Below are 17,142 nucleotides of genomic sequence, written 5' to 3'. Positions count from 1 at the left end.
TAAAGTATCCAAAGGAACAGACACTCCGACCTTTTGGAGCTGAGTAAGAATCCTGCGTTGCTAATTCTGGGCAGCGTTTACCTTTCTATTTTAAAGGAATTATCTGTTATCATTACTCAATGCTATTTAATCACTTGTCTCCTACAAATTGAACCTCTCTAATCAGGCACCCTTAGGACCTGATCAGTGCCAGACGAGAGAATTTGCTGGACCATGGGAGGTCAATAATGTCTAGCAGCATTACCAACATTTTTATTGGTCACTGGGCTCTCAGAAGACATTTAGGGGTAAATTACAGCTAAATAACAGCACAGAACACTGAAAGCCAGGCCTGATAGCTGCAAATAAACATGGAACCATGGGAAACTTGGCCACACCCATGATAAGTGGTCATCCAGCTAACTAAAATCATGCTGGATTACGAATGCTGCCAGAAGAGAGTGTGCCGGATTAGAGAGGTTCAACCTGTACCATTTTCCACAATTTTAAGATAGTATAGCCCTAGCTGAACTCCCTCTGTGAACAGTCACCAGGCTTCTGAATGGGACTCACCATTGGGTCCCATTTATTTTAAAGCCTATTGGTTCAGAGTAGCATCCAGACACAGGCCTCTCAGGCACCCTGTTTGGCTCCTCCTTCTTGGGTATGTGGGATTGTGCAATCCAGCCACTCTATCAGACCAGTGCAGATTCTCCCAAAAAGCTTAAGTATCCTGCCCTCGCATTGCCCAGAGCTCTACTTTCCTGGATATTTTGATTTACAAAATGTAATACTTAAGATTATGTAATCTGCAGATGATACCACAGCACAGCTATGACATTACAGCTGGAGCACCGCAGCTTGGAAGGTTCCAACAGCTACGGAAGGAGTTTTTCTACTGATGCAGTAAACTCACCTTTTTGAGAGATGTTGGCTAGGTTAATGGATTCTTCCATCAACTTAACTGTACCTATATCAGAGATTAAGTCACCACAGCTACATTAGCTCAGGTTGCAAAATTGTTCACAGCCCTGAATAACATAGCTAGGTAGATGTAATTTTTAAAGTGCAGAACACACCTCAAGGTCTTGTGACAGTTGAAATAAGGCAACATACAAACCTTGTAAAGGTACTTTTAAACCAGATATACTTTACTCAGACAAAACAATAGATTTACAGATTCAGGCAAAAACAACAAATGCCTCAAGCAAAACCCCTCCCTCAGGCATCCCCATCAATTTTGGGTTTTGATTCATGTCCTTTTGGGATCCCAGGATCCCCTAGGTATGCACTGCTCTACCAAGCAGAACTAACTATGGTACTGTTACCAAATAGCAAGGTTACATCTGAGACCAACTATATTCATTTTGCTTGGGTGCATGCAGAGACTAAATCCTTACGCTGTTCACTATTGACGATGTCTTTTGTAATAAAACCCCCATGACATGCTATTCTATAATGTATACTCTGAAAAGACGCATACTGGATCCTGAAAGCGCACATGCAGTTCTTAGCTTTGCACGCATACACTGGAGAATGCAACCATATCTCCTGTCACAATCACTGCTTTGTCATACACCTTAACTGATTGAAACAAAAAAGCAGCGTCAGGGATTCTCCCCCGCTCCGACATTCCGAGTGAAGAAAGTGGGGCCTCACAGAGACTTAAAAACACCTTGTCTATACACAGGCTTGCTTCAAAACTTCTTCAGGGTCACAGATCCCCTGAACCCTGGAAGGTAGCTGCCCCAGTCCTTAGAAACCACTTTAACCCAGGCATGAGAACCGGGGGATACCTGCTGTGGGTAAAACTCCAACCCTGTTCTCCCCTCCACAAAGGGCTTGAGAACAGCAAGCTGTAACTTGATAGCTATGTGGCCAAAGGCATGTACACAGACACTTCTCAGGCACAGGTATCAGATCATTTGCTTAAAAAAAGTGATTTATTCACAAAACAAGAGAAAGTAAATCATGGATTGCACACAGAGAAAAATATTTCCCTGTGATCCAGCTTTAAAGTTACATAGAAAAACAAAAAACATCAAGGCAAACAACACAAAAGATAAAAACATAGAAGCCAGTCCAACCAAATTTAAAATAACCATAACCTGATCGCATCTAACTATACATTTTCCTTTTACTTACACCTGGATAGCTGATATTGTAACAGTCAGTATATTTCTGAATGCTTGGGAGACATCTCTCCCAGTCTTCCTCTCTGCTGGTCTGCAGAAAATAAAATCCAGAGAGCTGCAATTGTTCTCAGTTTAAACAAAGCTATGTCACTCCCATTGGCTCACCTGGGATTCAGGTTACCTCAAGAGATTAACCCCTTCCCTGCACTGATTCATGACAAGCAGTCATGTAGCACTTTAAAGACTAACAAAAAAATTTATTAGGTGATGAGCTTTGGTGGGGCAGACCCACTTCAGATCTGGAGATAGTGCTGAACTGGAAATAGTACTGAAAGTGAATTGGCATGATGATTATATAACAGAGAGATACAAACAAAAAAAATTATATGAGAAATGACAACTCAGGTACACAGGACAGAAGAGGGGCTTCAGGGGGGAAAAATTACTTACTGTATCTATTAAGTGACTTGCCTGAGATCCCTACCAATGTCAAAGATGGGGAGGCTATCACAGAGGCACCCCCGTTAGTCTGTAGCTTCGAGAACAACAAAAAGTCTTGTGGCACCTTATAAACTAACAGATATTTTGGAGCATAAGCTTTAATGAGTAAGGTAATTGCTTTTTCTACTGAGGCCAAGTAGCAAAGTGTCAAATTTGAATATAAACTCTAATTCAGATGTTTCCCTTTGTAATCTACTGTTAAAGTCTCTTTGTTTTAAGGTGCATATTCTCAGGTCTTTAACCTTATGACCCACTCCACTGAAAGGCACACTGACAGGTTTATGTGTATTCAGATTCCTAATGTCTGCCTTGCATCCATTCATTCTTTGGCGAAGTGATTGTCCAGTTTGTCCAATATACACAGCAGACGGGTATTGCTGGTACATGACAGCATATATAACATTGGTTGAGATACAGTAGTATGAGTCCCTGATCCTGTAACTGACATGGTTAGGTCTAGTGATGGTATCAACAGAATAAATATGTGGACAAAGTTGGCAATGGGTTTTTTTGCACGGAAAAGTGTTAGGATTAGTATTTCTGTGGTACAGCCTGTGGCTGCTAGTGAGAATTTTCCTGATATTAGGTAGTTGTCTGTAGGTGAGAACAGACCTCTCACCCAGAGCCTCTTGGAATGTAGCATCATGTTCCAGTACAGACTGTAGGTTGTTGATGATGTGCTGCAGAGGATTGAGCTGGGGGCTATGGGTAATGATAAGCGGTGTTCTGTTATTTACCTTCTTAGGCCTATCTTGAAGTTGCTGGTTTCTGGGTATTTGTCTGGCCCTGTCAAACTGTTTTTTAAAAAACAAACTTCTCCCAGTGGGTAATTAAGTTTTATGAAGGCTTGGTAGAGATCTTGAAGTTTTGGGTCTCTGTCAGGAGGATTGGAGCAAACGCAGTTGTATCTTGACTATAAACGATGGATCGTCATGTGTGACCTGGATGGTAGATGGAGGCATGTAGATTAATTGTAGCAGTCGGTGGGTTTCCAGTAGAGAGTGGTATTGATTTGGCCATCAGTGATGTGTACTGCGGTGACCAGGAAACGGACCTCTAATGTGGAATGGTTAAGGCTGAGATTGATGGCGGGATGCAGGGTGTTAAAATCTCTGTGGAATTCTCCCAGAGTGTCTCTACCATAGGTCCAAATGATAAACATGTCATTATTGTAGCATAAGTAAAGGAGGGGTAACAGGGATGAGAGCTGAGGAAATGTTCTAACTCAGCCATAAAAATGTTGGCACCCATAGCAGTGCCAGTGATCTGGAAGTATAAGTTTTCCCGAAATTGGAAATAACTGTGGGTAAGAACAAAGTTACATAGGTCAGCCGCCAGATTTGATGGCTTAAGAAGATCTACCAAACATAGCACCAATTCACTCAGGTAAAAATGATCTGGGCCTTAGTCTTGCTGTGCACCTCATACCATGCATGAGAGTAAATTTGGATGGCATCAGACATGTGTGTCCGGGAGCTGCAACAGTTCTTGCCCTCCATCCATCAACTGACTACCCCTGGTTTAAAATACAGATGTTGAATGGTGAGTCTTTTATGCCTCCCCCACCTCAAGTTCTTACATCACAGTCCTCAGATTCTCATTTTCTTGGAATGTCAGGAGTCTAACTCTTGGTACAAACTACCGCCACGCAAATCATCTAGCCCTGACAGAGCAGAGAAAACCATTCATAGACTAGTTTTCACAATAGGTTAATTACATGATCTTTCCTAGCCAATGTGCAACACAATAATACTTCCATCAAGCTGGACTACGTTCTGATAACTATAGCTTGAGCCTTTCACTTGATTGTCCCTCAGCAACAGATGCACCAGTCCTGGCACCTAGAGGACAGGAATCCCCATGAAGAAGGCTGGATTGTTAGTAAGACTGGTAACAGAATTCAGAAACTGACAGCTCAAGGGATGAGTGAGCTTGTTGGTCCCAGTGTAGGATCTAGCCTCCGTATCAAGCTGTACCAGCACACCTGAGTTTGGTGTACTCTGTCTGGGGCAGCCCTGTTTCAGGTCTGTTATACACTACAAAGTTAGATCTAAGTAGGTCACCTTGTGTCAACTTAGTTGGGCCTTTGTGTAATGCGTAAAACGTACCTCACCAGTGTAAGCACTCCTCAGCAGCAACACAGTCACATCACTTCCCTAGAGGCAGCAACAAATTGCTAAAGGTTGAACCAATCATGGAGGCCAAGCTTCCTTCCTGTTCCCTGTGATGGTGTCTCAGTCACAATCCAAGCCCACACAGATCATACACTGCTACTGCAGCCACATGCTGTGTTTCACACAGGGGCCCCATTTCCCTTCCTCCATATATTCCTTACATGTTCTGAAGATAGGAGGACTCATTCTTCAGGGCTGTGAAACACCTTTCATGAGCATTACTAACCTTAAAGTTCTTCTGGTTGTTATCTGTGAATGGAAGAACTACAGGTCTTGACCCTGTTCCCGTATCTCTTTGGCTTTTTATAGATTATTAACCATGAGAAATGCTCCTTTCACCAAGTAATTTACCAGAGCCAAAGCCAAAGGACAGAACATTTGCAAAGAAGAGACCTGGCACCAATTTTTTGCACTTGTTACATGTGGTGGCTCCTAAAGTGATCTGAGTAACCTGGATAAATTGGAGGACTGGGCCAAAAGAAATCTGATGCGGTTCAGCAAGAAGTGTAGAGCCCCGCACCTGGGGCAGAAGAATCCCAAGTATTGTTATAGGGTGGGGACTGAGTGGCTCAGCAGCAGTACGATGCAAAGGAACCGAAGGGTTATGGTGGATGAAAGGCCGGATATGAGTAAACAGTGTGCCCTTGATAGGGTAGTTTTGCTAACTGCATTTGCATACCTAGAATTTGTGAGATGTGCTGACTGAACCATACCAGCACTCTGACTGGATGCAGAGGGAGCCACAATCAATGTTGTATACAACCAGCATGCACCCATTTAATAATATCAATAGGAAAAAACTACACAGATGGAAAACAGTGGTATCCTTGTGAGTCTGCCACGGTAAATAAAATGACTCATGAGCTACACATAGAACCCTGAGGGACTTCATGCGGCTGGTGGGCCACAGATTGCCCACCACTAACTTAGACAGTTAGAGCTCATCCTAGCACTGGTGACCTTTCTATGGCCCCATCAACAGATTCCCCAAGGATAGACAGTGTAAGTGCCCTCATGAGGAAGATTATTCCTCTCATTCAAAGGTAGATTATTTTAACAGGTAGTAGTCCTGGGTCCTCAGCAGGTATAAATTCAAAAGCAGACACTCGAGCACATTAGAAGGAAGGGGTGTGAAGATACTCAGACCTTCTTCCACTCCAACTCAGACAAGTTATACAGATTCCTTTGCCATGCCTGGAAGTTCAGTACCAAGCAATCTGATACTGCAATATAGAAACAAGACTTCAGTCTCTCACACCATGAATGCAAGGAGCTTGACGCACTCTGCTGAACCTGCTGTCTTGGGGCAAGTTTCTCCCCCTCACCACAGTGAGCTGATGCTTTGCAGTTGAGAACAGGCAGCTTCCTCCTGATAAGGCTGCTCTGTCCTGGAAACAGGAGATATAGCTGCCTTATCTCAGTGAAGAAAAGAAACCACTTTTGCTAAGTGGCATAGCTCTCACCTTGAAAGCCTCTCTTTTGATTGGCACGGAACACCCATGGTTGGGGAACTTTTAATCAGACGTGTGCATAATTACTAAATCATTATTAATTATATTGGAGAGCAGAGACCTTAGAAGAAAGGCGAAGCAAACAAAGGGCCCAATGAAGTCTCCTCTGCTGTTGGAAAAAATTAGTAATTAAAAGTCATGAGTGCACTGAAGAGTGAGGGAGCAGTGTCACAGTCAGTGTTTGGGACTTGTAAGTGACTTGCATGCAAAGGAGCAGGTCCCCATCCCCAAGGAAATTACACAGCATTGCCTCACAAAGCAGCAAGTACAGAAATGAAAGAACAGCTCCTGTTTAACTGATAACTTTATTCATGCACAGAATACAGATTTCAGGGACCACGCTCCTGCCCACTCAGGCTCACATCCTCCTATCCAGGTGTCTGGCCCCTCAAATGCTCCTTCTAACCTCCCCAACCCTACAGAGCTTTCACAATGCAAAGAATAAAAGAGAGCAAAGCATTGTGTCTACCCATTCCAGCTTGTATGTCAGTGATTCAAGTGCTTGACTGGAGCAATCCCTTCATCCAGGACTCCAGAGATATACTTTGTGTATTACCCTCTGAAGATGAGGAGTCTACATCAGCTAAAGACATGCCAGTACCACTGAAGCTGAACATGTCCTAGAAACACCAATATTAAAGTCTGCCAGGGAAAAAAAGAAGGGAAAAAAAGTGTGGATTTAGTGAGACCCCATGACCTGAACTGGATATGCCTAGACCTCACTAGAAACTAGAGGAGTTTCAGATTGGCTATAAAGTCCAACCTGAGGAAGAACTGTAGAGCTCTATCTACACCATAAAAATATACTAGGCAAATAAAACCTCACTAAAGCCTCAGCAAGAACTATTTGACAGAATAATTCAACTCTTCTGGGATAAAAAAACTAGGGCTTAACAAGCAAATTCCCCCACAGTAAATCCTGCAAATGAAACAGGTGGATAGAGAAACTCATGCAACAATAACTGTTGAGCATAACAAAGGTTAATTGCCTCTACCAAGCAATATACAGGAAAGATACTGAACTGCTGATACCATTTGAAGCAGCAGTTAAAGACCAAAAATCAGACAGTTGGTGAAAGCACACAAGCTACAATATGTAGCATCGCTTTTAGGTGTAAACAAGTCACATGGAAGCCCATAATGGAGATGCTCTCTATCCATAAAGAACTAATGCTAGAGACACTAGACCCAACTTAAGTTCACAACATCCTGGTAAGACACAACACATAAGCTGAATTTCTAAACAGGACCTTCATTCTGGCAGCCCACAATACAATAGTTGAACACACAGAATACAGACAGACATTCAAATATAATCTCAGATCTCACAATGTGCGGAGTTTAGAGGTTCAAGACATCAGAAACTTAGGGAGAAATCACACTGCAACCAACATGGCTGCGTAGAGATCAAAACCACACTGCTCAAACAACAAAGAACAAGAAAAAGACTCTGCAAGGTATAATAAAGAGTAAGATTTCCCATTTAAAAGTGAAAAAGAAGAAACTGAGCAGAACCGTCAGAAACAGCTCTGAAGTCTGTGGCAGCCTGCAACTGAGTTAAAAATGAACATTAACTGTTCCATGCTATAACGGATACAGCCCAGGGCAATTATTTAATCAGACTTAACACTGATCAGACCTGAATTCAGTTAATTTTGCTGCTGTATGTCTGGCCCTTGCCATTGCCTTTGGAAATCTGGGAACTCTCCAAAGCCCCTTTGTGGCCCTATTCTTATTAAGCATTTGGTGTTCTGTTGGTTAGAACTCAGCATCAGACCCAGTACCCCATGCGGCAGCAACATACCTGTTGAAGATATCACTAGACACTTTCTGCAAATACTGAAGTACATCTGCAATCTGGTGAATAGCCTCTTCCCGCCGCAAGTCAGGTTGGATCAAAGGGACAGAGTAAGCTTGCCCTTCCAAGAAGTGCTTCTGGGTCACAGTAGCCATTGTGCCTTTGGGGGGGCGGAGAGAGAGAGAGAGAGAGTGTAAATACATAACATCTGCAGTTCCATCTCACCACAGCCTTTATCCCAGGACCCTTATACCTTTACTCCTCTACTTGACTTAGGCAAATACAAAAGAGAACATCCTGAAAGTGGGAGGGCAACAACAAACTAGGTGCATCCTAGCACCATCTAGAAATCTGCAATACTTCTTTTTCCTACAAATAGCCAAAGCCACAGTGCAGCAGAGAGGGAAGATATTGTTTAGCTTGGATGCTCTTCAGGACAAGGACTGTATCTTTGGTCTAAGCTTTGTACAGCACTCAGCAAATCAGTGCTCAGAATAATTATGCTGAAAACAAAGCATCCCATTTCAGAACATAAAACCATTTTATCCTCAGGCTGTGGAAGAACATACTGGAAGAAGAAGAATCTCTTGCTCCCCTTTCCTATCCTCAGACAGATTCCATTCATACATTTCAGAGCTACTCTGTCCTAGGAGTAAACCCTGAAATGTTTCAGCTCATGTTCAAAGCACCAGGAGTGCAGCCCACTAAGTACCAGTAGACTTATGAGATTGTTGCATAAAGACATCTTCCCTGATTACACACGAATCTCCCATTCTAGCACTAGGAACTGAAACCCACAAGTGCAGTTCCTTTGCCTAGTAAACTACTGACTCTTTCTCAATATCTATAATGGAAAAATGTGATTGTTTTTACATTGTTTCTTGAACAAAGCCTGCAAGTTCATGACTTCTCTGATGCATTACACACCCAGAAGTCCAGGGTGCCAAAAGTCTCAACAAGGATGCATAGGAGGCTAATGTTATCATAGAATCACCCTTACACCTCTGCCTCAAAGTTAGTATGGACCCAGGCCTAAAATTTTCCTGGATGCCCTCATGACAATTATATTCATGTCTCGCCCCCAAAATTGCTCTTGAGGCTTTCCAGAGCCTGCCTCAATTCACAGTACAAGAAAAAATACTGCCAGATGAGGGAGTAACTAAGAAATGAGCTTCTCTGGGAACACTGAAAACGTGGATACTATTATTACTGTTGACTATCATTCCTATTATTGGGGCAGTAGTGCAACCTAATAGAAACAGCACTGGGGGTCAAGAGATAAATCACTTCACCCAATGTCTGTTTCCAGCTTCCCTGATTCATGTATCTTGTCTACTTACACTGTAATGAACTTGAGGCAAGAACTGTCTCAGTGGGTTTGTATAACACCAGACACAAAGAGCCCCAGATAACAGTTGGGACAAAATAAAAGTATTAGCCCCAAAACTGCAAAAGTAGGCTAATGTGGGATGAAAATTTAGCTTACTAGAAACCAGACAACAAAAGGAGCCCTTAGCCCAATGGACACCAATGAGCAGATCCAGGAGCCTCTGACAGGTGATGTGACTGGTTTGATCACAAGGCTATTAAATAGGGGCATGTCTCCTGCCCCTCCCCCCACTGCCATACTCCTCCTGCCCTATTCCTTGGAGCTGCTCCCTCCCACAGCCTCCTGTTTGCTTTTCAGGGTGGAGGAAGCAGAGAGGAGGGAAATGTCAGGGTGTCCTCCAACCCTGTCTCTACAGAGGAGAGAGACGACAAGGCTCGGGATGGAGGGAGCTTGTTGGCAGCTGCTCCTATGTCTCAATGTGCTTGGCATACTTAAATGGGTATTGTGAATCTCTGTCCCTCTCTCACACACACCGCCCTTCACGCTCACTTCCCAACCAAATGCACACTAGTGATGGTGTTTGATGCCGACCCCTACCACCATGCTTTATGGAAAATGGGTTATGAATATAAATATGCACACCTCAGAGATGCTTTGGACAAGATGTGTCTTGTAACCTATCATTTTCAATGCTATAATCTGCTTCAGCTGTAAATTCTATTTTGGTGCATATATCACATTTATGGCTGAAGTTATAAGTATCGTCTACATGTGTGTTCTCCACGTTTGTTTCTGTGCAAAATGCAGCAGGAGGTGTGGCTACCCTACTGTGAGAGTACAGCTTGTGAGGGGACAGCAGTACTTAGCTGACAAAAAGTCTTAATGGGGTGGGGGGGGGGGTGGGGGGGGCGCGGGCAATCCACATCTGAAGAACTTTGCTGTCTTCGTTCAGACTAGCAAAAAGGCAAAGGCTCGTTGCCTAAAAAGGACAGGGAGAAGTGATCTGCTCATGTGACAGTTCCCATCTTGGAGTAGTATACTTTTACACAAAGGCCGTGTCTACAGGGGCAGCTTCTGTTAACAAAACCAGGCTTTTGTCAGTAAAACTCGGCTATTCAACCGGCGATGTTATCCCTGTTCCCCATCAGGAGTAACTCCTCTGTTAACAGTGTTTTGTGGACGGAGTGCCTGTGTAGACATTTCTGTCAACAGAGAGAGCTTCCAGTTCCCCCAGCAGTCCTGTCTGTAGAGCTTCCGGTCAGCCATTCTGTTGAGAGAGAGTTGGGCAGTATGGCTGCTCTCTATCAACACCAGCATCTGATGAAGTGAGTCTGTGCTCACGAAAGCTCATGCTCAAAACTTTTCTGTTAGTCTACAAGGTGCCACAGGACCCTGCGTTGCTGTTACAGATCCAGACTAACATGGCTAACCCCTCCGATACTCTGTCAACACAATGGATTGCTCTCTCGAGCTGCTTTTATGTATAGATGTGATCTGTCAACAGAGGTCCTGCTGAGGTACCTCTGTCAACAGAGGCTACCTGTGTAGACGTAGCCAAAGAAAACAACAGAATTCCCTTCACAGGGGAAAGGTATAAAGAGAGCCCTGGGGTTCCCTCATCGTTTCTCTTCAGCCTGTATTGGAAACTGCCTGTCACATCCTCAGGAGAAACAGAAGTACTTCACAGTTTACCGGAGATCCAAGTCAGGGTAAGATCATTCCTGACTCGAAGCTTTCACCTGATATAAAGGCAGCTGTTTAGAGTACGAATTCACAAGAACAGAATTAGCTATGTTTTCTCATGTTTGATTTAGTGACTCACTTTGATCTGCCCATTTTACTTACAACCCCTCAAATCCTACTGTTTTGCATAATAAAAGTTCTTTTGTTTATAATCAAGCCCAGTGTAAATTGTTATTACTTGGGGAGGGCTTCCATTGTGCCTATCTCCCTTTTATCGACAGAGGGGGCTTACCTAATGAGCTCTCGCTGTGCATACCTTTTTCACAGATAAAGACATTTATTTGGAGTTTTGATCCCTTCTAGGTGTTGATTTCTTGCGTGCTGTGTCCGAGAACTGCACTTGCCCAGAGCTGTGGTTAACCAGTGTCTGCATTGCTCTGTGAGAGGGCAGTAACCCCAACTTTGTCCCTGGGTTAAGGGGAACCAAACTACCTGGGTCAGCAGCACAGGGTAGTGAGGGAGCCCCAGAGATCAAGAAGGTGCCTGTCAGTGGCCTGATGAGCACACTGGTGACCATCCCAAGAGATGTTTTGTGACCGCAGGCTGTCAGTGTTGTCACTTCTTTCAAAGTGTATTATTTTAGGTTTTTGACTGGCCAGTGTATTTCATAAGATTCATTTCTCTTTTATGATTAAATTCAATTCTTTGGGTAGCGAGCTCTAAAATGTCTACCCACTCATGACCGGAGTAATTAGTCCCAAAAGTAATTTAAAAAACTAGTTATAGCTCAGTTGTTGGTTTCTATTGATGATGCACACCTGCACATTACCGCAATATTGGTATACATAACAAAATTAATTTCCCCTAACTTTTTCCATTCATGGGCAGATTCTTGCTGGCTAGGAATCTCCTAGAACTGGGCTTGATCTCCTGAAGGCTCCTGCAGCCAAATCAGGAGATTGACTACTAACAGATGGCATTCGCTTACCCCATAACCTTAGCTGTGCAGAACCCAACACCATCAACAGCCTCAGAAACAACTCTGACATTGTCATCCAAGAAGCTGACAAAGGACATTCTGTTATCATCATGAATAGGACAGACTACCAAAAGGAGGCTGCCAGGTAACTCTCCAATGACACCTTCTACAAGCCACTGTCCTAGGATCCCACTAAGGAATACACAAAGAAACTACAGCATCTGCTGAAGACCCTCCCTATAAAAACACAGGAAGAAATCTACACAGACACACCCTTAGAACCGCAACCAGGTTTATTCTATCTTCTACCCAAGATCCATAAACCTGGGAATCCCCAATGCCCCATCATCTCAGGCACTGGCACTCTCAGTATGGGACTGTCTGGATACGCAGACTCTCTACTCAGACACTATGCTACCAATGCTCCCAGCTTTCTTTGAGATGCCACCAACTTCCTTAAGAACCTACAATTAATTGGTGACCTTCCTGAAAACACCATCCTGTCCACCATGGGCGAACAGGTCCTTTACACCAATATGCCACATGAAGATGGTCTTCAAGCTGTTAAGAACATTATCCCTGATGAGACCGAGAAATAAATGGTGGGGTAGCTTTGTGACTTTGTCCTCACTCACAACTATTTCAGATTTGAGGACAATTTATACCTTCAAATCAGTGGCACTACTACGGGCACCCACATGACCCTGCAGGATGCCAACATTTTTATGGCTGACCTGGAACAACGCTTTCTCAGTTCTCATCCCCTAGTGCACCTCCTCTACTTGCACTACACTGACGACATCTTCATCATCTGGAGCCATGGGAAAGAGGCTCTTGAAGAGTTCTACCAGGATTTCAACAGTTTTCACCCCACCATCAACCTTAGCCTGGACCAGTCCACACAAGAGATCCACTTTCTGGACATTACTGTGCAAATAAGTGATGGTCACATAAATACCACCCAATACCAAAAACCCACAGACTGCTATGCTTATCTGCACACCTCCAGCTTCCATCCAGGGCACACTACATGATCCATTGTATATAGCCAAGCACTAAGGTACAACCACATTTGCTCCAATCCCTCAGACAGAGAAACATCTACAAGACCTTTATGAAGCATTCCTGAAACTACAATACCCAACTAAGGAAGTGAAGAAACAGATTGACAGACCCAGACACGTACCCAGAAGCCACCTGCTACAAGACAGCCCACACAACGAAAACAAGAGAACACCACTGGCCATCACGTACAGACCCCACCTAAAGACTCTCCAGTGCATCATCAGTGATCTGTAACCCACTCTGGACAACGAATCTCACTCTCACAGACCTTGCCTTCAGGCACCACCCCTGCAGCTCCCATTGGCCATGAATAGGGAGCCACAGCTAATGGGAGGTGTGGAAGCACTGCCTGTGGGCAAAGGGCAACTTGTGAAGCCACTTGCCACTCACTCCCCCAAGCAGCAGCTGAACATGCTGGGTGCTTCGGGGAGTGGTATAGGGAGCTGCCTTAGCCCACTGTGTCACTGCGTGGGAGCTGCCGGAGGTAAGTGGTACCCAGCCAGAGCGTGCATCCTTCACCCCTGCCCCAGGCCTGAACCCCCTTCCTGCACTCCAACCACATGCCCTATTCCTGAGTCCCTCCTGCACTCAAACTCCCTCCCAGAGCCTGGTCCCTGATCCCGTTCCTGCATTCCTGCCCCAGGCTTAGCCTGGAGCCCCTCACACTCCAGACCCTTCAGCCCAAGATCAGAACCTACACACCCCTGCTCCAGTGTGGTGAAAGTCAGTGGATGGAGGAGGGAAGGAGGGAGTAGGGTGGGGCTGAAGAAAAGGCATGGGACAGGAGCAGAGCCTCAAAAGGAGTGGGAAAGGAGTTAGGGCAAGGGTATTTGCGTTTGAGGTAGATCCTGAATTACACTTAGAAAAGCAATTTTCACATAGCCTTGTTCAAAGGCTGTGGTCCTGTGTAAAGAACACTCTCAGGACCACATTAAGTGCTGCTATCAGGGGAATTTTCCCCAGTTTGCTCCTGAAACCTACTTCAAAGGGAATGTGTCAGGTGGTGCAAGTCCCATATCAGCAGAGTTAATGATGGGTAATTGAAATGGCAAGGGCCTGAAGACAACACAATTTCTCAGAGGATGTAAGAAGGTTATAAATTACAAAGGTCTTGACACAGACCTCAAATAGTCTTTCAGAATATGTAGCACGTCATTAGCATAATACCGGCTGTGGCGACTCGAAAGTGCCATTTTCAATCACACAGCACCCGTGGAGATGGGGGCCTTTCAAAAGAACCCCCCAGTCTTTGAAAGCCCTTTCTTCCTAACACCAGATAGAAAGAAGGGGCTTTTGAAGACTGGGGGGGGTCCTTTCAAAAGGCCCCCATCTCCACAGGCAGCGCGCAATTTGAAAGCGGCACTTTTGAATCACTGCCCCTGCCATTATGCTAATGAGGCGCTGTATATTCACGGCAGTACCTCATTAGCCTCTTCTGACCTTGTTCATTACCATGCCCCTTTTTGAAAGGAAGGGGCTAGTGTAGACACAGCTCCTGTGAAAAGTCTGCATTGTCACCATTCCTGCTGTCCTAGTTATGCAGCTAGACAATTTCAGTTTCCTGAGCTCTCAATACAACACATTTCAGCAGGGCCTGGTTCAAAAAATACACATACAAACTGTAAACAAATTACAAAAACTGATGTTGTGGGAAGGAGTAACAGATCTGATCCCTTATATGACAGGTAACAAATTAAAGCTGTACAAAGAATAGCAGGAGCAATGGAAGAGGCACCCTGAAACAAATGGACTTGGAAAACCAACACAAAATGATTTTGGGAGGTAGCTACTTAAGTCTGTACCTAAAAGAGCAACAATGAGTCCTGTGGCACCTTAACACTGGTAGACTGATTAGAGTATAAGCTTTCATGAGTCTCCAATGCATGTGTCCATGAATTTTACCCATGAAAGCTCAAGCCCAAACAAATCTGTTAGTCCTTAAGGTGCCTCAGGACCCCTCATTGTTCATTACAGGGTTTATTAAAACAGCTTTCGGCTACTTCCTTGTGTCTAAAAGCAAGTAGAGAAGGTAGCAGACTGTCCAAATGCTGCAGGCAGAAGTCTACCACAGCCCTGGCAAAAGAGCGAGCTGGTTCTGCACAGCTGCTTGGACTAGCCAGAACGAGGGGATATTTTAGGCCTAGCACGTCCTGAACTATGGCAAGTTTGCTTTCACTCACTTCTGGGGCAACACAAGACAAAGCAGGAGAGCACAGTAAAGCTATAGGCACTGTCCCAGCATACGGACCTTCAGTACATTCAAAGAGAGGAAAGCAGAGATTGCAGGTGTCATCCCATCCCCGAACAAAGCAGCACAGTACTGAAGTGCAGTTGGTTAGGAAAACCTAGAACTTCCTTACATTGTTCACCTGGAGCCTAGCCCTCACAGAGCCTAAACATGACAGAGACCTACATGATAGAGCCTTTCATACATTACACAGCACAAATTATTGCCAATGTAGCAGTGGGCGGATTCAAGTGTCAACCAATAATGCATTAGAAACAGGGCTAGCATTTCCTAGGGCTTCTTAATGTCCTAGATTATAACTGCTTCACGCTTGCAGAGGTGGAGTACTCAGATATTATATAAGTGGTCATATAAAACCCTAAAATAGAATGTTTGCTCATTAAAGGTTTTAATTAGTAATGGTCTGATCAAACACACACACTTGCAGAGGGAACAGAAGCTGGGCTGTTCTTTGCAATCAAAACAGCACAGATCTGATAAGCGGCAGAGGCTATGGGCTCTCCCTTCTTATTGTTCAGTTCTGTCTTTTGCCACACCCAAGTTCTCCTCCTCCTTTTTTTTTGGGTAACCAAGGCTGTGCTCCAAACTCGAATACAGATCCCAAGTGCCTTAGTAGGCAAGGAAGAGAAGTAAACCTTGATAATTTCATGGAAACTGACTCTAAGCATCAGGTTTGAGTCCAGCTGATCACTTCCTCCTGCCTATGGGGTCAGTGTGATAGCAGCTTTGCATCTCTGCTCTGCCAGCTGCCACCACCTCACTGTGCAACACACAATGAGAAATAAGTATGCCAATGAGTCAGAGTACTTCTCTCTCCACAGCATGCACAGCGCAGTAATGGGGGACAACTGCTTAGGTACTGACCCCACAGATCAGAGGAGGCTGGAGATAAATTATGGGCATTGAGACGGGGGAAAACCCATTGTGACAAGGCAGCAGTGCTGAAACAAGTTTGGGAAAGACTGCTGCTAAACATTCCTAAACTGATGCAGGGAACATTAAGCAGCCCAGAAATTTTAGCCATCTGAGCCAGCAGTAGTCACGCTTTCCACTTGCAGTGGCCAGGTGAACCTAACATCCATGAACACTTAGACATTTGGAAACTAATGCATATTCATTACAATATGGCAATTGTTTCTAAAACTCCTGCTATACTGAACTCTTATCTTAGCTGCACAGTGCATTACTGTTCCTGGCATGTGCTGGCATAAGTTGGAGGGGCTGAAATTTTGTTCAACAGCAGAGAAGCCACATAACTAACCCTGGAGGGAGTACAGGACGGATTCCCTCTGACCCATAAGTGATAGGAGAGGGAACAGGGCAAACATCATGCCTAAGCCAACCTTTCCCCAGTCTGTGTAAAGGTCTGGATTGCCAAGAGGAGGGAAAAGCATTCTGGGTGAAAGTGACAGGATGAAAAAAAGTCTATTTATACTTTTTTAAATTAACCATATTCTACAATGTTATTAAGCAGTAATCAGAGATGCAGATGTTACTGATTTGATTGGGAAGAGGTACACTGTGCTGAATGTTAAGGAACTCTGCCCTATAAATAGGTTTAATCACCATCCAGAGGCTCAACAGAAGTGATGAAAAAAGCATTAATAAGATTGCAATTAGGCCCTGCAGCAGGCTGCACTCCACCACGGCTCTCACAGTATATGAGAACTCTCAAATAGCAGCTCATGATCCCACAACCCAAGAGAGACAGACCTGATTTAGATCTCAAGATCCCAGGT

The 17,142-nt window shown here is 44.3% G+C and overlaps 1 protein-coding gene across 1 annotated transcript in view; it reads right to left on the bottom strand.

Moving 5' to 3' along the window:
* WASHC1 (WASH complex subunit 1) overlaps positions 1 to 17,142 on the bottom strand; it is a 67,030-nt gene that overhangs the window by 36,775 nt on the left and 13,113 nt on the right. The window contains exon 2 of the mRNA XM_075006483.1: positions 8,105 to 8,258. Within this exon, the coding sequence (XP_074862584.1) occupies positions 8,105 to 8,253 (149 nt within the window). The 5' untranslated portion in view covers positions 8,254 to 8,258. The remainder of the gene's footprint in view (positions 1 to 8,104; positions 8,259 to 17,142) is intronic.

The sequence above is a fragment of the Carettochelys insculpta genome, chromosome 1 (assembly GCF_033958435.1).
Source record: "Carettochelys insculpta isolate YL-2023 chromosome 1, ASM3395843v1, whole genome shotgun sequence".
In the NCBI taxonomy this organism is placed as follows: domain Eukaryota; kingdom Metazoa; phylum Chordata; order Testudines; family Carettochelyidae; genus Carettochelys; species Carettochelys insculpta.
Note: the sequence above shows the minus strand (reverse complement) of the source record. Positions and strands in the feature narration are given on the sequence as shown.